The 27,356-nt window shown below is 39.5% G+C and overlaps 1 protein-coding gene across 4 annotated transcripts in view; it reads left to right on the forward strand.

The window, feature by feature from the left end:
* FRY (FRY microtubule binding protein) overlaps window positions 1-27,356 on the forward strand; it is a 505,649-nt gene that overhangs the window by 118,495 nt on the left and 359,798 nt on the right. For 3 of the 4 annotated variants that reach the window (XM_027775680.1, XM_027775682.1, XM_027775681.1), the window contains exon 1: window positions 7,777-8,010. In XM_027775680.1, the coding sequence (XP_027631481.1) occupies window positions 7,806-8,010 (205 nt within the window). In that variant the 5' untranslated portion in view covers window positions 7,777-7,805. Of the gene's footprint in view, window positions 1-7,776; window positions 8,011-27,356 lie in introns of those variants that run through there. The other variant, XM_027775685.1, reaches the window with a different exon arrangement.

Raw genomic sequence — 27,356 nt, forward strand, 5'->3', positions numbered from 1 at the left:
AAAAAAAAAAAAAAAAAAAAAAAACTCTCAAAAAAAAAAAAAAAGAAAAGCATTCGGTCTTTTATGATTAAGTATGATCTGCAGGCTTTTTGTACATGTCCAACAGTAGGTTGAAGAAGTTTCCTTTTGTTCTTACTTCATTGAGTGTCGTTATCAGAAATATCAGTTTATAAAATTGATACATTATAGGAGAGTACTTCAAAATTATGGAGAAATGGTATAAAATACAAGTTTATTTTTGTATAAAAAAATAACTTTGAAATCTGTGCATAGGTTTTTCATAATACACATTTTCCATACACTTTTCAAAGACCCTGATATGTCTAATACATTTTAGAAAGTCAGTTGCTCAGGTCTGGGATTGACAAGGCCTCCCTTATAGCAAAGCAGTTGTTGAAGTTTGAAAGCTTTGATTGGTCAACTCATAACAGAAAAATATGGCTGCTATAAAAATTAAAGTAATTGTGCTGGACTAGTGCATGATGCTTATGTTAGCCTTATAATATAAGGACTGGCCAGCACATCAGAAGTGTCCTCTTCAATTCATAACAGCATTTTTAAGAGGGAAATGGGTTACCTAGAGGTAGTTAGCTAACGGGCCAATATGCCATATCCAAGGTGGAATGCTTGAGGCGGTAAGCCTAGAAATGACAGACCTGTTGAGTAACTAACTAGGTAGTGACAGCAGAAGTGGAGGAGAGGGCACAAATTAAAGATGTTTAAGGGGTAATTATGGCATGATCAAGACAAAACAATTCCAGGGTTTCTGGCTTTGGTCACTGGATTAATGGTGATACCATTTTAGTAAGGTAAGAAACTCAGAAATTCAGAAGCTGCAGGTTAGAAGGGACCAGTTTTGTACATGGTCAATTTCCACTGAGAAATGGTTGGTATGCAGTTGAATATAGAGATAGCGAATGCTATGGAGAAGTTGAGATGGGACTTTGAAGTCAGGAATTTCACACAGGAGAAAGAAATCATGGGTGAGACTAACAGATGATGGTAGAGCCTCTAATACTCCGATCATCTAACTTACAGTAGTAGTCACTCTCAAGCCTGTTTTGGGAACTGCATTTCTGAGGTTACACCGTGTAGTATTTAGACATAAAAATGTCAAAAGATTCAGTTTTTCTATGAATGCAAATGTCAGTATTTTTTTGGTTTATTTGTTTTTATTTTTAAGGGATATTTTTACTATAGGGTACATGCCCTCGCCAGAGAGACAAAGAAACACAAAGTGAGAAATCACCCTCCCCCTACACATACTCACACCCCAGAGGGGAAAGGCCACAGCACAATCTCTTCTCCATTCTCCTTTCAGGATTTTGGACACCCATGCATTCTTGCCAGTGTTTTTTAAGCCTCTGGATCAGGAACTCAAATCGCGGTCTACTACATGGGAGTTCAGCGGCTTAACTATTACACCATCTGCTGATCGTTGCAAATTTCAGTTTTTTAAACAAAACTTTTAAAATATCAGACCTTCTTTCTTAGATGATGTGGATGTGTCAAGGGTAGAACAGAGAGGGAGATTTGTTTATGTTGTCCCTTCTCACCAGAAAGATACACACAAGTCCAAAAAAGTGTGCCCTTAAGCTTTACCTTGAGAAAGGGCCATTCAGTTACTAGTGTTTTGCTGAGACTTGCAGAATTGAAGAAGGAAGAATGCAAATGTAAATGAAGTTGGATTTCAAGTCAGTAAGAACTGGTTTGGAAGCTTTAAAAAAAAGAAAAAAAGGTACAGTCTGCATGGCATTAAAACTTGTTAATAGTCTGTTTCAGCAAATCCATGTATCATAGTATCTGGGACAAATAAAGAGGGTTGAGGATTACTTAATAGAGCCAAATTTTTTAAATTATCTTTTTACGTATTGTTAGGAATTAGCAACTAATTTTAAAAAGTTGGAGCCTGTTTTTAAAAGTAGGTATGTTCCAAATACCTAATTTATAGTAATATTTTTAAAATATGTGATAATGCCACTGATTGCTTTTTCTTCAATCCTCTCTTCTTTGGGATTGCCCAGTCTTGTTTTTTTCCAACATCCATACTGTATTGTTTTGCATGATGTAGAGCCCCATCGTAGATATGGGATTCCTGTACTTGTCTCCTATACATTCTGGAGACATCTGGTGCTATCGCACCTTCACAGCTTTACAGAGAGTTCCCTCATCTGCCCTGTGAACTCCTTCTTTCTCCTCCAAGAATCCTTCTCTTTCTATTCTCCTCTGCCTCAGAAAGAGGTGACCAAGTAGCATTTGGGTGTTCTCTGCACAGAGCAGTTACTCTGTATTGCACTGGCCTGTTTGCAGTTGGTCTGCTTCCTTCCTGGATGAAAAGACTGTCAGGATTAGAAACCTTGGATTTAGCCTGATGCCAGACACATAGTAGACACTCAATAAATGGGCTTGCCACAGAGAGGAAAATAAAATTTTAAGGATCCCCTTAAGAAGTTGAGCAAAGGGACCTAAGACAAAGGAAGAGATGGATAATAGTGCCATGGAAACCAAGGAAACAGGGAATTTTAAAAGAGAAATGTTGATTATTCATGTTCATTGCTGTTAAAATCCAATGGGTGAATACTGATGAATATTGAACACCTTTGCTGTATTTTTAGGATCTAAGAAAAAGCTTTCCCAATTATAATCACACCAGAGGCCTTTTTATATACTGCAGGCCTTGTTACCCCAAACAAGCAAAGATATGTTGACAAGAGGTGGCTGGTGACCTTTGGAGAGATAAATCAGTCTCCCTGACTTGGTGATTACCATCATTCTGACATTCTGTGCTACTGGATTTTTTGTTTGTTTGTTTGTTTTTCCTGATGGCAAACCCATTGGATAATAGACCCTCTCTGTTTAAAAACTCTATGAAGAATTCAAAAATAAGAAATATTTGAAGGGTATTCAGTATAATTAGGTAAGACTGAGACTTAAAAGCTAATTTACTGAATCCTAACACATCTAAAATCTTCATGGTAAATCATACCTGAGAAGTGATGAGAAAAATTGGTTACAGTTGTAAAGTTGTATTGTTCTCAGTACAATTGCAGCTTTCTCACAAAAAGCAGATGATTCAGTAATGCTAGCACAGACTACACAAAATTCACATAATTACAAAGTGGAAATGTTTTTCTATGGACTATTCGAACATTCTTAGAGAAAGAATATAATGCTTACTACCAGGAAGAATAAAATGTCTATGGAGTTGTAACATCATTCAGTATCAAATATATAATTCCAGGGCCAGCGGGTGAGGTGATGGTTAAGGTGCTGGACTCCCCATGTGGTTCAAGTTTCGTACCTGGTGGCTTGCTTTCTCACTTTCCCTTTCTCTCTCTGTCTGTCTGTCTCTGGTGTGTGCATGTGTGCTATATAGCAAATTAATAATAATAATAAACAATATTAAATATATATGTATATAGACATAAAATATACAGTTCCAAAAGAAAATAAATTAGAATAATTAAAAAGAAGTCAACAAATTAGATTTATAGAAGAATGAAGACCTTTAAAACATGATTATTAAAATATAAAATGTCCAATTATATATTTTAAATCACTTAATTATGCTCTAAGTTCCTCTTGGCCCAAAGCCCAATATTATTTTTCTTTTGATGGCCTGGGGGGGAAAAATGGAATTTCACTTTTGACCTTGACTTTAAGAGGGAGGGGTAGACTTACCATTGCAATCAAGAATATTTTCATTTGTAACAAAACCAAGCTAAACTTTCTGTGGTTGGTTGTCATTTATATTGCAGCCAATTTAGATATTTTGAAAGTTTATTTTACTTTACTGTTAAAATGTTTACTGAGTTAATACTGCTTTTGATAAATAAAAATTGTTCTGTGTTTGCATTGCCCTAAAACATTAATAATAGCAAAATCAAGTTGTTCTTACTTTTTCTTTAAGGAAGTACATTAAACAAGCTTGATTCCTATCTGTTTATGGTCCCTGTGAGGAGGAAATAAATGGCAAGAGAGGAACTAAATTGGGCATATCAGAAACCCTTCTAGCCCTTTTTGGCTTTCTCTCTCTGTCTGTCTGTCTCTGGTGTGTGCATGTGTGCTATATAGCAAATTAATAATAATAATAAACAATATTAAATATATATGTATATAGACATAAAATATACAGTTCCAAAAGAAAATAAATTAGAATAATTAAAAAGAAGTCAACAAATTAGATTTATAGAAGAATGAAGACCTTTAAAACATGATTATTAAAATATAAAATGTCCAATTATATATTTTAAATCACTTAATTATGCTCTAAGTTCCTCTTGGCCCAAAGCCCAATATTATTTTTCTTTTGATGGCCTGGGGGGGAAAAATGGAATTTCACTTTTGACCTTGACTTTAAGAGGGAGGGGTAGACTTACCATTGCAATCAAGAATATTTTCATTTGTAACAAAACCAAGCTAAACTTTCTGTGGTTGGTTGTCATTTATATTGCAGCCAATTTAGATATTTTGAAAGTTTATTTTACTTTACTGTTAAAATGTTTACTGAGTTAATACTGCTTTTGATAAATAAAAATTGTTCTGTGTTTGCATTGCCCTAAAACATTAATAATAGCAAAATCAAGTTGTTCTTACTTTTTCTTTAAGGAAGTACATTAAACAAGCTTGATTCCTATCTGTTTATGGTCCCTGTGAGGAGGAAATAAATGGCAAGAGAGGAACTAAATTGGGCATATCAGAAACCCTTCTAGCCCTTTTTGGGTCATTTAACTTCTAAAGATCAGGGAACTTACGGTACCTACAAAGTAAAGAAGGGTTCTTTTGTCTTATTTTTTTTTAATTTTTTTTCTAATTATAATATAAATCTCTTACCTACAATAGATTTTAGTAGGAAAAGCCAACATGAGTTCTTTTTTATAAAAACCAATTACATTCTGATATATTCTGGCAAAATCTGAATTCTGCCTTTTCTCACTTTTTTACCTCAAAGGCAGGCTGACAGCTTGGTTACATAGGACAAGCCTACCTAGGTGAGCCAGATCACTTCTCCCTCCTACAATTGATGCAGAGACAATCTGCTGAAAACCAAGAATTGTTTTGGAAAATAGAGAAAGATTTTCAATTCCTTTTTAGACACCATCCACATGTAACATTGCAGTCTGATGGTGTAGTGCAAAGCACAGGCTTAGACATGAACATTGGGGTCAAAGAAAAACCTGTGTTCATATCTCCTCTCTCCCAACTTCTAAATGTTTGACTCAGTGTCTCAGTGGGCTCATCTGTAAACTGGGGTGATTAGGAGGAATCATGAGATAAATGCATGCCAAGGGCTTGGCCCAGAACCTCGCTGGTATTAAGCATGCCATAAATGACAACTGTCATTATAATACATTCCTGATGCATGTGTACTCCACTGTATGCTTCCACCAGCCTCCTAAAAACAAAGGCAAAGTTATATGTGCACACAGTACAGATGTACCGGGTAGACACTGTGAGTGAGAAAACGCCTTTCCCTATAGATGTGTATTTCATCTCATACATGTTCTTCAGCCCCATGATACTATGAATTGGGAAAGGAACAGTCATTACATAGCTCCCACCTCTGCTTGCCTATTGTCATGTTTCTGCCGTGAGCGTCCAGTTTTTTATGTCCATGGACTCTGCCTTGATATTTGGTTTTGAAAATGTACTTCTTGCTCTCAGTAAATCTTTATATCAAATTTTTAAAATGTTTTAAAATGTTTACCTTTTGATATATTTGCCAATGTATTTTCATTAATGTAAGGAAGATTCAAGCAGTCTCATGGGCTTTTAAAAACGATTTTGGGGACCAGAAGTTAGCGTAATGACTATGTCACTGAGCTCCCATGCAGTCGACCGTGGTTCGAGTCCCGTGTGTGCTTGCGTGTGTGCATGAGTGCCCAAGATCCCGAGAGGAGAATGGAGGAGAAGGGATTGCGGCATGGCCATCCCCCCTGGGGAGTGATTTTTTGCTTTCAGTCTCTCTCTGTTGGTCTGGTGAGCACACGCGCCCTATACAAAATAACTTAAACTTTAATACATAAATATGATTGCTGGGTTTTAATTATAGTTTTAATTGCTGGATTATAATGGCAACTCTTTTAAAAAGAAATGCTTTTCTCTTGAGAAAATCTGGTGTCGTTTGCAAACCTGTTCCTGAAAGGGAGAATAGAAAATAAAACTTCTGTTGTAGGAGTGTGTTGTCGATTCATACAGATCCAATCCTAAATTTTAATAATAAGAAAAGCCACTGAACCTCCAGGAACCAAAGCAAGCATCCGATTCCTGTTTGTTTTGTTTTGTTTTGTTCTGTTCTATAGGGCAAGTGCACTCAGTAGAGAGAGACAGAAGCAGAGAGAAAGGGAATATAAGAAATCATCCCTCAGGGGGATGAACACTGGCACAGTCCCTTCTCCTTTATTCTCCTCTCAGGATTTTGGGCACACACCATTCTCCTGCCCAGTGTGATTTTCAAGCCACCAAAGTCTGGGACTTGAACCATGAAGTTGGCTGTGTGGGATCCAGCCACCTTGACCTACACACCACCTGCTGGGCCAATACACAGCTGATTTCTGAAACACCCCCTAAATCCTTTAAAATGTTATGTATATAACATGGCATCTCCTGATCCCACACCCTAAAGAAAAAAAGGAAGATATCAGCTTATTTATCTTCTGACTCACACTGCAACCAGACAGTATACAAGAGATAGTTGTGTGTGTGTGTGTGTGTGTTTAAGAGAGAGAATGAGATTCCCGATGAACACAGCTCCGGGACATGACTGGGAGGATAACTATGAAGTTAGGATTTCTGTACAGTCAGCTAAAGAAAAGGCCGCCAAACATTTCCACATAGAGCAAGGGGAAAAGGAACAAAGGACAGAAAAATGCAATATCCGGAAGAGAAAGAAAAAAAAATATATGTAACAGGTCAAGCCGGAATCTTTAGTGGGAAAACATAGGTTTTTCTTAGACTACCGAACCAATTGACCATTTTAGTTGAAAGCTGTGCAGAAGCCCTATAAGGCTAGCCACATCCACTTTTATTTGTTGAAAGGAGGCAATCATCACTTTTGTGGCAAAAGCTTGTTTTCTAAACCTCTGACTCCATAGCCCCGTGGTGTGAACTTCTGGAGAAGCCATCTGCCAGGTGGAGCACAGGATGGAAGGGGTGGGTCAGGCGAAATCCTGGGTTCCCGGCACTTGCTCCACACACCCACACCGGTTCCTTCCTGGTCATCACCAGCAGTCTCTCATCTCCCTCTTCCAGCCAACTTGCAGCTGGCTACCGGCCAGATAAGAAAGATGTTTGTTCTTTACATGCACATAGTTTGAAACACAGAAGTGTGAGGGCACCTAAATAACATTTCCCCAAACTCTTTCAAATCTCTAATAGTTTGGGAAATACTAAGAAAAATTAGACTTGCCATATGCACAGGCACTCATTCTCTAATAGTGAGCTGTGTTTGCTTTATGGCATTGCACCAGTAAAACAAATTCCATACAGCAGCCATTACCCCACTTTTATTACCGGCCACAAGAGCATGGGCTATGTGTCACATCTGTTTAAATTCCCCAGGCTTCTGCACCTAACGATTTTTTTTTTTTTTTTTACATCTCTCCTCCCCTGTGCTATTAACTGTTGAAGGGAGGGGCTACTTAGTAATTCTACACCTGTTCAAGTCCACGCCTATCAACTTGCTAAGCTTCCCAAACAAGTGTAGGGTAAAGCATGAGAACCTCGGAGTCTGGGGCGGAGGTGCTGGCTACTGCTGGGGTTGGCTTTTTGGATTTTTGTCCAAAGTCTCTAATGTATCTCCTACCATGGCAGTTGATGACAGCAATTTATATTCCAGAACGAAGAACAAACTAAATACTTCCCAAAATGATTATAAATCATCGAGACGGAGTAGCCTGCCACCTGAACTACTCATAGCAAATGACATTAGAGGAAGACTTCAAAGAAACATTAAGAACTTGGAACCGATTCACCTGAGGCGCCCGAAAAAGAGACCATCCATATTTCCAGGTAAGAACTGTTTCAATTTATGCTTTCCAGTCAAAACAAGGACTATACTTCATTTGTTACAATTAGATGTTAATTTTAAACTAACCGTGTGATACATTCCAGAGCTTTAACTAACCAAATAAACACATCTGAATGTAAAAATTAGAACAAGTTTTCATTCTGAAAGCACCCTACCTTCCTTTATTTTATTTACTGATTGTAACATTTTGAAGGGTCTGTAAAGGGGCAGTTACTTTATTACTTGTGGGCATCTGCAGGATGGAAAAACTGCTTTGCTTGCAGTCCTGAAAAAATTCTGTGCTGCATTTCATTCTCTGGTTTATTTTCTTTATTTTGCAAGATTATTGGATTGTCCAGTGAAGTTGATGTTTGTGTGCACCAGAAATTAACACCATTAAATACTCCAATGCATGCTTCAAATTCCTGTCTTGCATCAGAGCCTAAAAACATTTGTAGTAAAGGGCTCAATTAAACAATGGAGATGGTGAAATGTATTAAAGGACAGGAGACACATGGGTTTCAGTCTTGATAAAGACTGATGTCTGCCTCAGATGTTTCTATGTAGATATTACAGATGTGCTGATCGTGTGAGATTCCTGCCACAGTGAACCCTAACTGAGCTAAGTGATCACTGCAGAGTGTGAATTATGTAGTCAATTCAAGTTTCAATATTATTTGCATAGGGAATTTCCAGGAAAATCTGGACATACCCTTTTTATTGTGGTTGACTGATTTACTAGAGCCTTCTTATAGAGGATAAATTAGACCCAACTCCTGAGGGCTAACTCTGTGATGATAGAAAATGAAAAAATAATTCAAATTTTATTTCATAAGAATTATATTGACTCTTTTAACAGCTGACTCTTTATACTGTTGTAGGAAATAGCTAGAAGATGATTTAGAATTTTGAGACTCAAGACCACAAACGTAAATCACAGTCTATTTTTTTTAAAGAGAGATTTTTTGCTATAGGGCATGTGCACTCACTGGAGAGACAGTGAGAGACAGACAGGCAGTGAGAAATCATCCCCCAGGGAGTGGGGGGATGGCCATGCCACAGTCCCTTCTCCTCCATTCTCTTGGGATTTGGGGCATGCATGCACAAGTGCCTGGTGTGAGTTTTTTTAAGCCACTCAATCTGGATCTGGAACTCGAACTGTGGTCAACTACATGGGAGTCCAGCGGCGCAACCATTATGCCATCTGCTGGTCCCCAAAATTACATTTTTTAAGGAAACTGTTGCACTAATGAATTTCTTCTTGGTTCAGTGTGGCCACAATAGCGTGAAACTCTTCCTCAGAAAAAAGCAAGACTCAGCCTCAAATGTGCCTGAGGAGAGTTAAGTATGTGTGCATGTTGAGGAGAAGAAGAGGGAGAAATGAGTTATGCGGAGAGCAGGGACATTTACCTGTCTAACAAAGCATAGTCGCTATCTACCTGTGTTCTTTGGTCTCCTGGAGCTATCCAGGAGGTTTCCTGAAACTGTATGTCATCAAGCTCTTTCTGATGAGCTGTTCACCAGTCCTTCCAGAACATTCTCTCAGGGAATGTTCACTTCCTGCTTTTGCCTCTAATCCTTTATTCTTTGGTTAAACCCATCTGAATTCATGTACATTACAATTTATCCTGCCTTTCTCTACTCACAGTGACCCCACACCATCCCCACACCATCCCCACTTTTCATGAAGGCCTCTCCTCCTTTCCAACTAACCATATCCCACGAGGACTTCTCTCTCTTACAGCCACGATTCCTGTTTTACCTTTTCTTTTTCTATAAGGTCACCTGGCATTGGGCTGTAAGTTACAGCCACAAGATTGTGAGAAGAGCTCTTAGCTTGACTCTTACAGATATTCTCCTTCCTAAGGTCTTGAGTTTACTGAACTAATTTGACAGTCATGTAGAGAGCATTGGACTTGGGGGAGCAGCTCATTCTAGACTGTGGCCCTGACTGCCTGTGTGTGTTCTCCCTACCCCCTTGTAGCTCCTGTGGCCCTGGCTGTGCCATTTGTTTCTGCCTATTTCTGCCCTAGAGGCTTTCCTTGAGGATAACAGGAGGAGATGAGCATTTCCCCCCCATCTCCAACCTCTCAGTTGAGGGTCTCCAGTGCACAACTTAGAGAATTACATGCCAAAAGTTTGAACAGTACTGGCTGTTGAGTTTCTAGTCTTTTTAAACTTGGTTTAGTTAGAATCTCCTGTTATGCAGATTGCACTAACTTCTTTTTATAGTAGATGATTTAGAAACACAACTGGCCTGCCAGTCTTGCCACGGTGCCTCTGTACCACCTGAAACATCCACAGATTGTGACTACCGTTCCCATTGTTTGCTACTATGCAGTAGCACACGGAGAACAGATCTAATAGATATGAAGCCCAAGGATCAGAGAAATTGAGGTGTACCTCAAATTATTAAATGACAAAACCAGCACTTAGACCTGTGTCTTTTTTTTTTTTTTTTTTCTTTTCAGAGAGGTTTTCGCTATAGGGCACGTGCGCTCACCAGACAGACAGAGAGAGACAGAGAGACAGAAAGTGAGAAATCATCCCCCAGGGGGGATGGTCACGCCACAATCCCTTCTCCTCCATTCTCCTCTCGGGATCTTGGGCATGCATGCACACGCGCCCGGCGTGAGTCTAAAGCCACTGAGTCCAGGACGCGAACTGCGGTCGACTATGTGGGAGTCCAGCGGCATAGCCATTACACTAACTGCTGGCTCCCTAGACCTGTGTCTTTTGATCTCAGTGTTGAAGTTGTTTCTACTGTATTTCACCACACTCTATTGTCAACTGTTGTTATCATATGTCTGATAAAACTCAGGACTTGAGGACATGTAGTATTCCAGTCCACTCTTACTTACCTTTGAATTCTGACAGCAACTTTATCTTCTACCTCAATTCTCATTTCAGTCCTGCATTGAATGATTGCTTGGTTGATCATTTCATATTTTTATATATATATACATGTATATATATATACATGTATATATATATATGTATACATATAAAATATATGTATACATATATATATATATATAAATATATGAAATAGTCATTTATTTCATGAATATTCTTGTACTGTGTCAGGGATAAACCTTTGAAAACCTAGCACCATATTGCCCTTTTTCTTTTATTTCATTTCTTCTCTCAGGACCCGCTCACACTGCAGATATCTACCTTTAAAGGCAAATCTGTTTGTTTAATTTTCTTGCTTTAAGTTCCTCAGGGTTACCCCTGCTCTTAGGATAAAGTCCAAACTCCTTGATGTGAAGTACAAGAGAGATGCAATTCTGTCCTCTGTTTCTGTACTCAACACTCCTTCCCCTTGTGTCCCAACACACATAGCCAAATTCTGATACTCATGACTCTTCACACTTGCTTTTCTAGGGGAGGTACTGGATATGCTTTTCTGGGGTAAGTGTTGTGTACACCATCTGCTCAGTTTCACATGACTCCTACCTCGGCTTCAGGTGTGAGCTTGACATCCCCTATTCCGGGTTTTCCTATGCTCCCATATGTGGATTGAGTCCATTCTGTGTCCTTTTCCTAACACCTGGACTTTTCTCTATTGTAGCACTATCACACGGTATTGTAAGTGTCTGTTTACTTGTCTGTATCTCTCACTGGCCAGTGATCCAGGGACTATATCAGTCTTGTTAACCATTGTATATCTAGAACCTATCACTATGCCTAGAATATAGTATGCTTTCAATAAATATTGATTCAGTTGACTCAAATTGCACTGAACAAAATGAACTCTTGGCGTCTCTTGTATGTTCTGCCTTCTCCAGATTCTGTTCATTGCCATCCTGAAACACACACACAGACACACTTCTATTCCTGTTATACCCTTTCTTCCATTCTCAACCAGGTCTCTAAGGCTCAGTTCTAGTCCTCTGTCTTCTACAATCCCCCAGTCATCTTCCTCTGACAGCTATTAGTTCTCCTTTATGTCCTCCCTGTCCTTGGCCTCAGTACTGCATTATAATGTTAACTGTGATTGTGTAAAAACTCTTTGAAATCAGGGACTATATCTTTTACTTTCCTGAATGATCCAATTATCTAAAAGGGGGGAATTACACAAAGTAGGTGTCCAGTCAACATCTGGTCATTAATTAACTGATCTGCTATGAATTTGTTTCAATCCTGTAGGTTTATTTGAGTATAGCTCCAAGAAGGAATTATTTGGGAGGTAGAGATTGTCAAAAGGAAAGGTCTTTATACTGATTTTCATCACAATATGAACTCCTGGTGAAAGAAGAATAAAAATATAGTTTGTCTTGGTGAGCCATTCATTCATTGAAACATGTATTAGGATTCTTCTATGTGCCCGGAGCTCTTCTAAGCCTTGAGAGGGTAGCCAAATATCAGACGGTTTCTGGTCTAGGCTGAGGAGAGAGAGCTTTCCTAGTTGTGTATTATCCAACTCAATAAATACCTCTGGAATAAAGGAATGAATGAACCCTCTGATGACAGCGATGGATCTTAAGAATACCAATAAGTTTTAAAACGGTATTTATATAAAAACTTCAAAAACTAACATCTTATATTCCTTTAAAGAAGCCTGTGCAGCAGAGTGCCAGCGTGAGTTATTCAAGAGACTAGGCATTAAAAATCTAGGTCTCTGGCAAACCGAGAGCCACTTCTGAACAGTTGAGTCCAGAGCAGTGGGCCTAGTTCAGGTAAAGAAAGCAACAGAAAGAGAGAGAAGTGGGCCTAACTAGTACCACACCTATAGTTATTTTGGATTCAAATGAGAATCTCATCCTGCACATGGAAGAAAGTAGAGCTCAGACTCCAGAAGTCCCAGGTTGTTCATTCAGCTCCTTTAAACAAACAAGTTGGTATGTTTAATCAACTCGTTTGTAAAATGTCCTACCTACTTTACAGTCATCTGTTGTGTAAAGCAAGGAGCCATCTGCTTGGAGGAAACAGGCAGTTCCTTGTCATTTAGTCAGAGGACAAGTGTGATGAGCACTGCTCACAGCCCAGAGGAATAGGGAACTCTGGTCAGGACTCACATGGCAGGTTCACCAGCATGTAGGTTTGCATCAGTGCTCATTTTCAATTCAAAGCTGTGTTCCAAAGGCAAGTCACTTTTTTTCTTTCAAGTCTACAATTTTTTAAAAAAGTTATTTAAAACTATGTTATTTTATAATGAAATGGATTTGTAGCATTTCTGAAGTAAAACTGCTTTATTCTTTTTTGTTGCTGTGTGTAGGTTTTAAATGGAAACCCAGAGTAAAGACACCTAGATGCTTTCTGGCTTCCTGAGGGGTGAACAGCATGGCAAGGAGACTGTGAGGATGGCATCTGGTTTGGGTTCCATATTGAGATCCTCCTATCATAGCCACAGTGTGGGACACTCTGAGATTAGCCATGCCCCTCAAGTATTATGTTCTCTGTTAGAATTCTGTCCTTCTGGAACTCTGCAGATGGTGCATTTGGTAACATTTCAGTGGGTCCTTCAAGGGATGTGGAGAACTTGGTTAGGACCTCCCTAAACATGTACTGTGGGAAGAGTGTGCTTTCTGGGATTGTGTTCATGTGACTTAGGTTGTGAATGGGCTTGTTGGTTACTCTGTGTCAACAGGAATGGTGTCTCATACACCATGGTGTTCCCCATAACACCCAGCACAGAGTTTTGCGTATGGTAGGTGCTTAAGAGCTACAAGGTGGAATCAGGCAAGATGGAAGACAACGTGTGAGAAGGAATGTGTCACAAACACTCTGCCAGCCACACCCCTGCCTATCTGGTCCTATAATTTCCTTAAGCAGCCACTTCCAGGGCAGGCTGTGCTCAGAGGCCAACGCAAAGGGTGCCTCAAAGCTGAGAGTTTGAATCTCTTCTCTCAAAAGGACTTTAGCTCAAGAACTTCACATAGTAGGTATCTACTTCACAACTGGGTTCAAGTTCTGATCCCCTATCTTACTAAATATGTAACCTAGGTCAGGTCACTTGATCTCTCAGAACCTGAAGGCTGGCAGGTGGTGTGGTCATTAAGGCCCTGAACTCCCACATGGCCGACCATGGTTTGGCTTTCTTCCTCTCTCTCTTTCTCCCTCATCAAGTTTAATAATAATAATAATAATAATAATAATAAATAAAATTAAAGAAGTAATTCCTTTTTGAGGAGGTTTTTGTGTTAGAGTGTGTGCACTCACCGGAGAGAGAGAAACAGACAGAGACAGTGAGAGGGAAAGTGAGAAATTACCCCCGGGGGGATGGCCATGACACAACCCCCTTTCCTCCATTCTCCTCCCAGGATCTTGGGCTTATATGCACACGTCCCAGAGAGAGTTCTAAGCCACTGAGTCCAGGACTTGAACCACGGTCTGCTGTGTAGGCATTCAGAGAAGCCTAAATAAGTAATTCTTTAAAAAAAAAAAAAAACATTCTCAGAACCTGTTTCTTCATCTCTGAAATGGGAAGACAAACATCAATTTCACCAGATGTGTTAAGCTCCAATAAGATAATATTGGGTCATCATTTTCTATGCAAAAATGTGTCATGACTTTTCCTACAACCCAACACATAACTGCAGAAACATATATTGTTGAAGTCCTTGACATCTTGTTGCCATGTGATGGCCTGTGCTACCTTGGGATTCTGTAGAGCTCCCATCTGCAAGAAGACCCTCACCAAATGTGGTCCCTGGCCCCTAGACCACCAAACCAAGAGGTGAATAAATACTTATTGTTTTAAATTTTAAAAAGGAAATGATACAATATTGAGGTTATTCTTCGGTATTAAAGGTTTTGCTTTTCATAATTAATACTTTTTCTTCTAATGGATTGTAGATGTGATGGTAACACTTTTGCAAGTCTTCATGGTTAGAAAGTATCCAAAGCTGCTAATCAGACCATCTCCTAGTATAAATTCTTGTAAGGTACTTACTGAAAAACCCATTAATTTTAATTTTCTCAGAAAAAAGGATGACACAAAAATTATTCTTCACAATAGATATCCATATATTTTCTCAAAGTGAATCATTAAACATTAAGCCTTGTCACATGAGGCCTCAGAAAATTGCACAATATTATACACTTAATTGTCTGCTTTTACTAAACTTACTTGTACCCTTTACTGTGTGTAATATGTTTGCTTAATTTTGCCTGTCCAAAGCCTGGCTTTTAGAAATTCAACCCTTAAGCTTTTCTTTGAACAAAAACCTGGAATAGGAAGATAATTGGTTTGCACTTACTTTTAAAATAGCATGTATATAATATTACAAATAAATTCATACTTGAAATTAGTCCACTTAAATATTGAGAGTTTAGACTGCAAAAACCTTTGAAAGTCAACACAACATTCTGATTTAATGACACTTACGGCATCTCTTACTCAAAATATTGATAGTTTTTATTTCTGTTTTTGTTTTCTAAAAGGAAAATAAACTTAATAAGACTATTAAAATCCTGAGAGGAGAGTGGAGAAGGGATTAAGGCATGGTCATCCTCCCTGGGGTTTAATTTCTCACTTCCTCTCTCTCTGCCTTTCTGAGCACATGCACCCTATAGGGGAAAAAAAAAAAAGCTCTCAAAAAAAAAAAAAAAAGTTTAGGAGGAAAATGGCCAATGTGTTATCTGTTATATAAGAAATGGCCAGGGTCACCAGGGGGCCTGGTGGTTAAGGCCCTGGATTCCTGCATATCCTACTGTGGTTCAAGTCTCCTACCTAGTAGCTTGATAATCATACCAGGTGTGTGTATGTGCATGCCCAGGATCCAGAGAGGAGAATGAAAAGAAGGGATTGCAGTGTGGTCATCCTCTTGGAGGAGAGGAGAAGGATGATTTCTCACTTTCCCTCCCTAAGTCTCTGTCTCTCTCTCTCTCTGGGGGGTGGGAAATATGGCCATACTGAATATTTTTCCAATAATCTGGGAAAAATAGCTTCAGAAAGAATCTTTACCTACAATCTTTAATCCTAATACTGCCATCTTTTCTTTATAACCAGAAGACTAAGGATTTAGGAGTAAAGGTTTACAAAAGGAGATGAATTGGATAGTCGCTTTTAGGTGTCATAAATGTGAAAAATTATTACAAAATGGTCAGTCTTTTTTTTTTCTTTTTTTTTTTTTTTTTTTCCCTGAGGGGTTTTTCCTATAGGGGGCCTGCACCCTCCAGACAGACAGAGAGAGACAGAGAGACAGAAAGTGAGAAATCACCCCCCGGAGGGATGGCCACGCCGCAAAACCTTCTCCTCCATTCTCCTCTTGGGATCTTGGGCACGCACGCACATGTGCCCGGCATGAGTTTTAAGCCACTGGGTCCGGGACGCGAACCGTGGTCGACTACGTGGGAGTCCAGCGACATAGCCATTATGCTAACTGCTGGCCCCAGTGGTCAGTCTTTTTTAGTCATGATTTTAATTTTTAGAATTTCTATCCTAAGCAGAATTCATCCATTTATGATAAACAACTGATTGTCAGATACACCGTCAACATCCTGGGAGTTCAGAAAAAACAAAGAACCCAATGACAGTGTGTGCTTTCATCATTACATTCCATTTACTAAAGATGCTCCCTCAGTTCTCATAAACTTCTTTTCCACCCTGATACTTAAGAAAGAAAAGCTATGCCAGGGAGTGGTATAGCTGCACCTACACGAAAAAGGTCCTAAGTTTACGTCCCAGAACCTTCTTGAGGTATGGTGGGTGCACATGTGTGCCCAGGATCCACACACCTCTAGAACTGAAGATGAATGGTGGCATGAGGACCCTGCTCGGAGTTTCTGTCTCTCTCTGTCATGGAAGAGACAGATCAGGAAAATGATAAAAAGACTAAAGTCTTCTTAATAATTACCATTGAATAGAGGTTTAGAGTAGCTAATTTTTGTGGACAAGAAAGAATTTAAAGAAATAGTCCTTTTAGATATCAAGTATCAAAATATGTGCCCAAGGGTAGTAGAAGGTATACATGAGAAAGATAACATCTGTTCAATAAAAATCTGACCTATCTTGTTGAATCTCTGTTGAATGCAAACACTGTGCAAGGACTCAATGATCATGAAATCATTAATGTATAGTAATCCATTTTCATGTCTCATGCTCTACTAGGAGAGTAGAATGTATAAGTTTGGGTGTTTATACTTCTCTGGCATCAGGATTTAAGCTTCCCTGTTATTGTAGCTAATGGCAGTGCTGACATCATGTCATCTGCAACAGAAACCCTCAATGAAGGTTTTCTCTACAGGAAAGTTCCTAGGTAGGCTAAAAACCTCCTTATCATGTTTTTTGTTTGTTTGTTTGTTTTTGTTTGTTTTTGTTTTGTTTTGGGAGGTGGAGGGGTTGTTCACTCTTTGTAATTTGTGCTCCAGCAAAACAGTTAAGTAGAAAAGGGTTTTAAGTTGAAGGTCCTTCCCAGGGCCCAATTAAGAAAGGAAGGGTATCCAGTCTCTTTTGAAAGGATTGTCAAGCCCCTGCATTATTGGGGGAATATTCATTTGTCAGCCTGGAGCATTAGTTTTCAAACTGTGCATATCTGAATTACTGAAGAACCTTTTTCAGAACCCACAGACACAGGCCTAGAGATTTGATTTATTAAGTATAAACTGAATTATAAACATTTTTCCTAGGCGCATCAGATATTTTTCCCATCCCCTGATCAAGAACTACTTACTTAAAGGAAGTGGAAAAGATCCAAAAAGATCAGAGTTATTCCTAAACTCTTACACGTTTCATATCTAGGAAGTAGGAAGCAGCTACACCTGGCAGACCCCATTGTTGTCCCATGCCATTCAATCCCACTCTCACACCTGTACCCAGCCACCACCACTCTTTTTTTTTTTTCTTTTTCTTTTCTTTTCTTTTTTTTTTTTTTTTGGAGAAGTTTTTGCTATAGGATGCATGCGCTTGTGAGAGAGACAGAGAGAGAGAGACAGAAAGCAAGAAATCACCCCCCAGGGAATGGCCACACCGCAATCTCTTCTCCTCCATTCTCCTCTCGGGATCTTGGGCACACACACACATATACGCGCCTGGTGTGAGTTTAAGCTGCCAGGTCTAGGACTCAGACTATGGTCGACTACATGGGAGTCCAGCGACATAGCCATTACGTTAACTGCTGGTCCCCCACCACCACTCTTAAAGCTTAGTGTGTTCTCTGGCACAGTAAAACTGGTATTTCTTTTTGTTTGTTTGTTTGGTTTTGCCATAGGGTACTTTCTCTCACCAGAGAGAGACAGAGAGAAGAAGAGGAAAAAAATATCTTCCAAAGGGGTTGGCCACACCAATCCTTTCTCTCAGGATTTTGGGCACATACACATACATGCCCAGTGTGATTTTCAAGCTGCTGGGTCTGGGACTCCAATTGTGGTCAGCCATGTGGGAGTCCAGTGGCTTAACCATCACACCACCTGCTGGCCCCCAAACCTGTATTTTTCTCTCCTAATAGTGCCCTGATCCGGGCCCCATCATATATTGACTTCCTCTTGCTCTCTATTCAGAACCTAAAAGTCAGAACAGCACAGGGTTGAGATCCAGACCACCTATCCCATGGTCTTGTTCTAAACACTTCTCACACCATAGAACTCCCTCTGTGCCTTTCAATTTTTTTAAAAAAGTTTGTTTCTTCCGTGAGCAAAAGAGACAGGTAGAGCAAACAAGAGAGAGAGACAGAGACACACACTCTCAATAGGACCCCCATACTGTTACTGTTACCTGGCTGGCTCCATTTTCTTTCTTTTAAATGTGAAAGTTTGAGATTAATAAACACTATCAAATAAAATAATATGTTGAGGGTGTGCACAAAATATACATTAATCCCCTGACTGGAATTCTGCCCCTACGCTGAACTAGAGTATTTATAAACTCCTGATCTGTACTCTACAGTTATAATCTGAACATGCCACGTTATACATGCTACTCGTTGCTGAATTGAGTGACACATGACATATGTTTAAATGCTGCAGATAATAGATCTATGGTATAGCTTAGGACTTTAAATGAAAGTTATAAAATGTGAAATGCTGTGAATTTCATCTGAAGTGGCAACATTTCTTTTTTAAAATTAGGTTCTTTCTTATTTTCGATTGCCAGAGGATGTATATACTCACCAGTGTGAGAGACTGAGAGAACCCTCTCAGTGGGGTGCGGTCATACCGCAATCCTTTTTCCTTCCTTTGTCCATCCCAGCAGGATGTGGAACATGCAGGCACCAAGCCTGGAATTGGAGCCATGGCTGTCCATATGGGATCTGGCTCCACTGTCCTGTGCTTAATCACTGCATTATAGGCCTATCCCCAAAGTGGCAACATTTTTCTAGTCTGCTTTTTTTTTTTTAAAAAAAAGAATTATGTTATTTAACTTTACTTAACGTAATTATTTATTTTAATTTGGCCAGAGAGGGACAAATCAAGAGAGAGAAAGTGAGAAAGTAAGCCGCCAGGTCCAGGACTCAAACTGTGGTCACCCACGTGGGAGTCCAGCGCCAGTAACCACCACACCATTTGCTGGTCCTCTAGTTTGCTTTTAAGGAATATGAGTAGATGAAAACTTTACTTAAAAAATATTATAATTTGATTATTGAGTAAATAGGGAGAATTACATACTTTCTTTTGTTTTTTAAGAAAAGTCATGGATTCTTTAAGCTTGACTTATGCCGAATCTGGAAATTAACGAACCACTTCAGGTTTTTGTTGTCATATAAATCAATGATAGAGCATCTTGAAAAACAAAAACCAAACAAACAAACAAAAAAACAAAGTTGCATTGATATTTTTCCTCCTAATTTTTAATCCTATAGATACACTTTTTTTTTAGAGAGAGAGATTTTTGCTATAGGGCGTGTGTGCTCACCAGAGAGACAGAGAAAGCAAGAAATTACCAGAGGGTATGGCCACAGTGCAATCCCTTCTCCTCCATTCTCCTCTTGGGATTTGGGGCATGCACACATGTACCCAGCATGAGTTTTAAGCCACTAGGTCCAGGATTCCAACCATGGTTAACTACATGGGAGTCCAGCAACATAACCATTTTGCCATCTGCTGGTCCCATAGATACACTTGTGAGTCTGGGGATTTCCTGTTTTTGTCATAGCTCAAACTACAAAAAGTGCTTGGTAGTTGTGCCGTTGAAGAACCTAGATAAGAAAATAACTCACTTGGCAGTGAGCACAATGGGAATCAAAGAATCCATAAATTGTGATTCTAAAAGAAACCTTAGAGTATCAAATTCAGTGTGCTCATTTTACAGATAAAGAAATGCAAACCTTCTAAGACACCTTACATCAAGGGTCTCCTGTTTCCACAGTGTTCCAGGACATCATCTTTCATGAGACTCTCACAGAAATGTAATTTCAGAATCTCTGAATCATTTATTTTCTCTTTTTAAAGCTTATGCATTTATTTCTCTCATATGAGAGAGAGACACACACACACACAGAGAAAGAGAGAGACATAGTGACAGGAAGCCCCAACAGGTTCTTCACTCTGTGATTACCCCAGTCCCAGCCAGCCTAGGTCATGAGTACATATGTGTGTGACTGCTGTACTCAGGGAGGTCCCCGAGTACAAACCCAGGGTCTTTCTCATGCGGGTCCAGTGCCACCACCCACTGTGCCACCACCTGGCCCCAAGAACCTCAGGAGTCATTTCTGACAACATGAAAAAATGAGAAAAATGACACCCACACTTTCCTTTTGGGTCCCAGAGGCAAGTGATCCATGCCTCAACCTGTGTTTATGGAACTCCCACATGTTCCATAAACCATTGCGTACCAGACACTGGGGTAGACAGGGCTGGTGGGCGGTGGAGATTGGGAAGTTAAAAAGTACCAGTCAGTCAGAATTGGTGAGACACTTAATGGGAGTGAGCCTAATCTACTGCATAGCATCAAGATCTCACTGATTTTATTTTTTAGTCTGTCTTTAAGAGATAAAATGTCTGTTTCTTTGATGAAAACAGCTGTTGAGTAAGAGAGGGAATATTGGCTTAAGGAAACTTTAGTTCAAGGAAACAGACAGGAAACAGGACTCTCCTCAGAGATATCATGTAGGAGAAAACCAGAACCCTATATAAACATTTCCTTTTTGAAGAAAAAGTCTAGAGATATGTTCCTTTTTTTCTTTTCTTTTTTTTTTAAGAGAAAGAGAGAGATTTTTGCTATAGGGCACATGTATTTACCAGAGACAGAAAATGAGAAATCGCTCCCCACACCACAATCCCTTCTCCATTCTCCTATCAGAATTTTGGGCACACACACGCCCAGCATGAGTTTTAAACCGCCAGATCTGGTACTTGAAATGAGAACTCTGGTCTGCTACATGGGAGTCCAGCAACATTACCATTACACTATCTGCAGGTCCCCCTTTTGAAGGATAAGAGTATGTGAATAGTCCTCACAGACTGAGATTGGTTACTTTTCTCAAATCACAATGAGAAAACTGAGGTGTATGGAAAATAATCTGTTAAATGTAAAGAGAGCAAATTGGAGACGGTAAGAATTCACAACTTAATTTCAAGTTCTTTTCATCAAAACTCCTCTGGTTTATTCTATTAAAGTTATAACCAAAAGCAGCCTTGCAGTCATATATTTTAGTGATTGTGAAAAAAATATATCATTGTTTTTTCCCCAGAGATCATGACCAAATTCCCAATCAAAAATCAGTTAATGGGCCAGCCGATGATGGAGGTTAAGGGCCTGATCCCACACAACCAACTTCACAGCTTGAGCCTTGGACCTGGTGGCTTGAAAAACACTGAAGGCTTAATGTGTGTGTGCCCAAAATTCTGAAAGAATTGAAGTAAAGGGATTGCAGTGTGGCCATCCTCTCGGGAGGGAGTGCTTTCTCACTTGCCTTCTCTCTGTCTCCCTTCTTCTCTGTCTCTCTTCTTCTCTGTCTCTATCTCCAGCAAGTGTATGTGCCCTATAGCAAAAATTAAAATATATATATATCAGTTAATAAGCCTCCTGATCGATTGAAGGGGCAAGTGGAGACAGGAGCCTTGGCCTAAGATTCTAGTTAAGCAGCTATGGGCCTGCCTATGTCATTGAAAAGTGAACACTGCTCAGTTGGGGTAAATGGGTTCACTTTGTAGTTTGTCAGAGTTCAGTTTAGTCCTTGAAAAAGTTGTCATCCTGGGGACCAGCATATGGTATAGTAGTTACGTTGCTGCACTCTCATGTAATCAATTGTGGTTCAAGTCCTGGACCTGGTGGCTTGAAACTCATGCCGGGTGCATGTGCATGCATGCTCAAAATCCTGAGAGGAGAATGGAGGAGAAGGGATTGCAGCATAGCCATCCTCCCTGAGGGGTAATTTCTCACTTTCTGTCTCTCTGTCTCTGTCTCTCTGACAAGTGCATGTGCCCCATAACAAAAATCCCTCTCTAAAAAAATTGTCATGCTGGGAACCAGCAGTTAGCGTAATGGCTATGTCGCTGGACTCCCACGTAGTCGACCGCGGTTCGTGTCCCGGACCCGGTGGCTTAGAACTCACGCCGGGCGCGTGTGCGTGCGTGCCCAAGATCCCGAGAGGAGAATGGAGGAGAAGGGATTGCGGCATGACCATCCCCCCTGGGGGGTGATTTCTCGCTTTCTGTCTCTATGTCTCTCTCTGTCTGTCTGGCGAGCGCACGCGCCCTATAGCGAAAATCTCTCCAAAAAAAAAAAAAAAAAGTTTAAAAAAATTGTCATGCTGTTATTTTGTGTAGTCCTCAGTTCTAAAACATGTTTAGCTGCAAGTTCATAACTTCTAGAGAGATAAGCATTAATCATTGCCATGAAAAAAGCATTCTAAAAAAGATCAAAAATAAAGCAGATTTCAAAAACAAACAAAAAGCTAATTATTTCTATGCACAAGAGTTTGAAGATACAAAAGGATATTTTTGTTTTGTTTTGTTCTATTTGTTTTATTTTAAAGTATTAAAAAAATAAGATCATATAACACGATATAACCGAAATGTCATCTGAAAGCACTTAGCTCTTAAAATTTAAATAAAAGTTGATCAAGCATCTATGCAATATCAGTTAGAAAGTCTTAGGCCTAACCCAAGATTTCTCTAACTTTTCAAGAATATTTGTCCTTGTGCTTAAGTTCCTATTTTTTGTTTTGTTTGCTCTTTTCAGCCATTTGTGGACTTTTATCATTATCTTTCATATTGTCTTTATTCTTTACTGTGTGGATTCAGAAATTAAGTTTATCCTCTTTCCTTAATTTCAACAAAGAAAAGCCCAACTGAAAGAGCCTCTGTGTGTGTAGCAGATTCTACTGGACATATTGATAGACAGAGAAAATCCAGGATTTAAATATTCATTCAGCACTATGATTTAATAGCAGAGATCCCTGTTCTTGAAAAGCTCTCTCAGGTCCCCTCGCAGTGGGTGCTTGTTGCACCAGTATTCTTCAACCTCTGGGCATGGCAGTGGCTCTTTTCTCCTTTTTTTCTCCCATATATCCTTTTAATTTCTTTCTAACACAATGTCACCAGAATTTCACTTTCTTCTTTCTCCTGTACAGTGATTTTTTTTTTCCCAACACCTGCTTTCAAACTCTCCCTCAGACCTTATATTCCCCATCCAAAATCAATTAAAGCAAAAGGGCCATCTGAAATTCTTCTCCTTCATTCTCCTCTTGGGATTTTGGACATGCACGCACATGCACCCAGAGTGATTTTCAAGCTGCTGGACCTGGGACTTGAACCATGGAGTTGGCAATGTGGTATCCAGCCACCTTAACCTCCACTGCACCTGCTGACCCAGGAGAATGTCCTTTCAATAGTCATGATCTGATTGTGTTTCAGGGGGACCTTTAGCTCATTCTTGAAGAAACTGCAGTCTAACAAAACTCATCCTCTACAGAGGAAGGTTGGAATTCAGAAAGCATATTTTCCTCCTTTGAATATGCAGTAAAACTTATTCCAAATAAAGTCTTAGAAAAATGGCACTATGATTGGAATTGAACTACCTACCCACCATCATCACCGCTACCACCACCACCACCACCACCACCCTGTTGCTCAGATCTTCCTTACCAAACATCACACTCTTTTTAGAAGTTCCGTCAGTTAAAACTTTGGTACACTCATTAGTAAAGGATAAGACTCATATTTCTCCTTTCTTAAGAGGATTTATCTTGTTAGAAATACAGTCTATTCACTTAAACAGGCTCAGTGACCCACTTAGCAGAGACACATAGACAAAGCTTGTTCTGGAACAACCCAGAGAATTTTTCTTAGACTCTCCCAGTGGTGTGTAACCTAGGATGGGCTTAAGGGATCAGTAAGACTGTCCTGAGTTGGCAGAGATCCACATTATTTTATATTTTTAATACCCAGAGTAGTTTGTGATAAGCTCACATTAATCTGGGCAGTATTACTCGATGAGGGTAGCTTTTTTTTCAACTTGGTTTACAGTATAGCTGTGTCCCTTTTGAAAGATAATTTAATTACAAAAATCAGAAAGTCATTATCAAGTATAGCAATTGTCCATACTATGAATTAATAAATCCCTTTATATAATACATTTTTTTTTCTTCAGAGGGTTCATGTTTGTGCATGAGAGTATGAGAACCACCCTCCATGGGACCTCACCATGTGAAATCTTCTGTCCCCCATTTCTCCATCTGGTGAAGATTCCCAGGCACGTACATACATGCCTGGCATGTTTCTTAAGCCTCCGGAGCCAAAGTTTAAACCTCAGTTGGCCATGTGGGATCCAGCTCTCTCTGCACGGCACTAGACTACCATACCAAAGCCCCCTTATAGAGTGCATTTTAAATTTCTTTTTTTTAATAGCCAGAGAGTGCATGTGCTCACCAAAGAGAGAGAGAGAGAGAGTCAGAAAAGGAGAAAGTACTCCCAGTCTCTCATAGTCATGCTGCAGTCCCTTTTCCATTTCACCACCTTGTCATGATTTGAGGCATTCTTGCACTTGCAGCTGGTATGCTTTTCAAGCCAAGCCACTGGAGCCAGGATTCAAATTGTGGTTGGCCTATGGGGTCAGCTCACATTTTAAATACTTTGTTTTACACAAATGTGATATACACTTTCCAAGAAGATACCAACCTTGTCATGTAGATAAATATGTATTTATATTATTGCTCATAAGCTTACTGTCTTTTATCATGCTTCTTTCATTTTTCTATCTTAATTCTTACATCTTTGACTAGAAGAGTTAAGGTTTCTAATTTTTTTTAAAGAGGTTTTTGCCTTAGGGCACATGCGCTTGTTGGGGAGAGTGAGAGAGACAGATATATGAAAAGGAAAGTGAGAAATCACCCCCAGCGGGAGGTGGGGAAGACAACCATGCCCACAGTGCCTTCTCCATTCCCCTTCTGGGGTCTTGGTCATGCATACACAGGTGCGCTTGGCATGATTTTCAGGCCACTGGGTCAGAGACTCAAACAGCAGTCAGCCATGTGGGAATCTGGTGACGTAACCATTAAGCCATCTGCTGGTCCCCTATTTTTTTAAGTCTCCCTGTGCTCTAGTGATCTCTGCCCACAGTGAGTGCTAACCCCCACCTGCATAGCTGTGCCATACTCTCCCCTCTTTCATAACAATGTGTAAATCTAGGCAAGTAATTTACCTATTATTTATGCCCTAGGTTCTTGCCTATAAAGTCAGGTAAAAATAGTGGCTAATTCCAGGAATCCCTACTAGTCCAAAGACCCCTGACATCCAGAACTGCATTCCCAAAGCAGTTCTTTCCTCCACTGCTAGGTTATCTTCTGTTAAGTGGGAGATATTCTGTAACACTCTGCATTTTTCTTTTTGGTAGTGCCTATTTTCACGTTTAAGCCCTTTTCTTTCAATATTAAGCCCACACTCTTGAGCATGGCACTGAGAACCAAGGAACCCTCCCAATTTGGCACCATATGCCTTTGGAAGGCTTTTATCCCTGGACCTGGGTATCCTCTGCCCACTGCCCAAGCCATGCCAGCTTTTCTGTGGCTCTGCTGTCCTTCCCTTGGCATGTGTTTCCACACAAGCTTCCTCATCTTCCCACCTTGCTTTTCTCTGACTCATAGTTTATTTCAAGGCTAAGCGTCAGATGTCACCTTCTCTCTCAAAATGTCCTTTACAGTTCTGCCCCCAGATAATTTAGTTTTAGTTTACCTTTTATTCCATCAGTCCTTGTGCATCATGCCATTATGTTTAACTGTGTACGTAGGTATTGGTATCACCACTCCCCTCATAGGCTCTAAGCCTTTCGAAGGCAGAAACTGTATCACTGGATTGAGTGAATGAGTACTAAATCATTTTCTAAGAAACAGTAGTCTCCCCTTAAACATATTTTCTGTTAAAATAATTTTCTTTTTCTCACCAAATCCCTGATCACTTGGACTCCTATGATTTTACTCTTGCTTCTTATATCTCTGTTGAACGATATTTTTGTCTTATATTATTAGTTACTCTTTAAGTCATGTGCAGATTTGTGTGATAAGTATAATATTCTTTGTACACGATTAAAGCTAAATAAAATCTTTCTATCAAAGTCAGCATCAGGCCAGTCCTTTAGTGCAGTGGTTAAGTGTTGTGCTTGGGCAGCCAATCCCACATGGCTTCCATGGTTCAAGTCTGGCCCTGACAGATTGAAAACCACACCAGACATATGTGCCCATATGCCCAAAATCTTGACAGGAAGAAGGAATGGAGGGAAAAGGATTACATGGCTACTTCCTATTGGGGGCTTCTCTCTGTTTCTCTCTAAGCTCACATGCTCTGGCAATTAAAAAGAAAAAAGCATGATATGTATAATATTCTCAACTAGGCTGGACTTAGGTGTATATCATGCTGGGTAAAGTCTCTTTACAATCCAAATGATGCATGGCGATTAAATGTATAAATAATAATAATAAAAAATAAAAATTTTAAAAAAAATTTAAAGACGTTTTTTCCACTTTCTTTTTCCTACTTCCTGCATTATGGATATGATCTTGGCTCTTCAGGGTCAATCTAGCTGCATAATGTTTTTGAGTCAGTATTCTTTGATCATTTATTGTACTTCTCCATACAAGAATGGGTACAATTACTTTGCAGTTTCTTTTTTGGTTAACGCAGACTTAGAAAATTAAAACTTTCTAATGACTGCATTTATGCTGGTATCATATATGCTGCAGTCACAATACATATACAATATGTTTTGTGCAACAATACATATACAATATAGAACAATGAAATAGAATAAAAAGAGACAAACTCAATGAAGAATAATAAAAACATTAATATGGTGATATATACATAAAACTTTAGCATTAAGTAAGCATGTTTAAACTCTTATTCCTAAGAAAACTTATTGAAATGATTGTACTTCGGGCCAGCAGGTGGCATAGTGGTTAAGGCACTAGAATTCCCACATGGCAGACCACAACTGAAGTCCTAGATGTGGGGTCTTGCTTTGTCACTT

This window comes from Tupaia chinensis, unplaced genomic scaffold, assembly GCF_000334495.1.
Source record: "Tupaia chinensis unplaced genomic scaffold, TupChi_1.0 Scaffold000597_1, whole genome shotgun sequence".
In the NCBI taxonomy this organism is placed as follows: domain Eukaryota; kingdom Metazoa; phylum Chordata; class Mammalia; order Scandentia; family Tupaiidae; genus Tupaia; species Tupaia belangeri.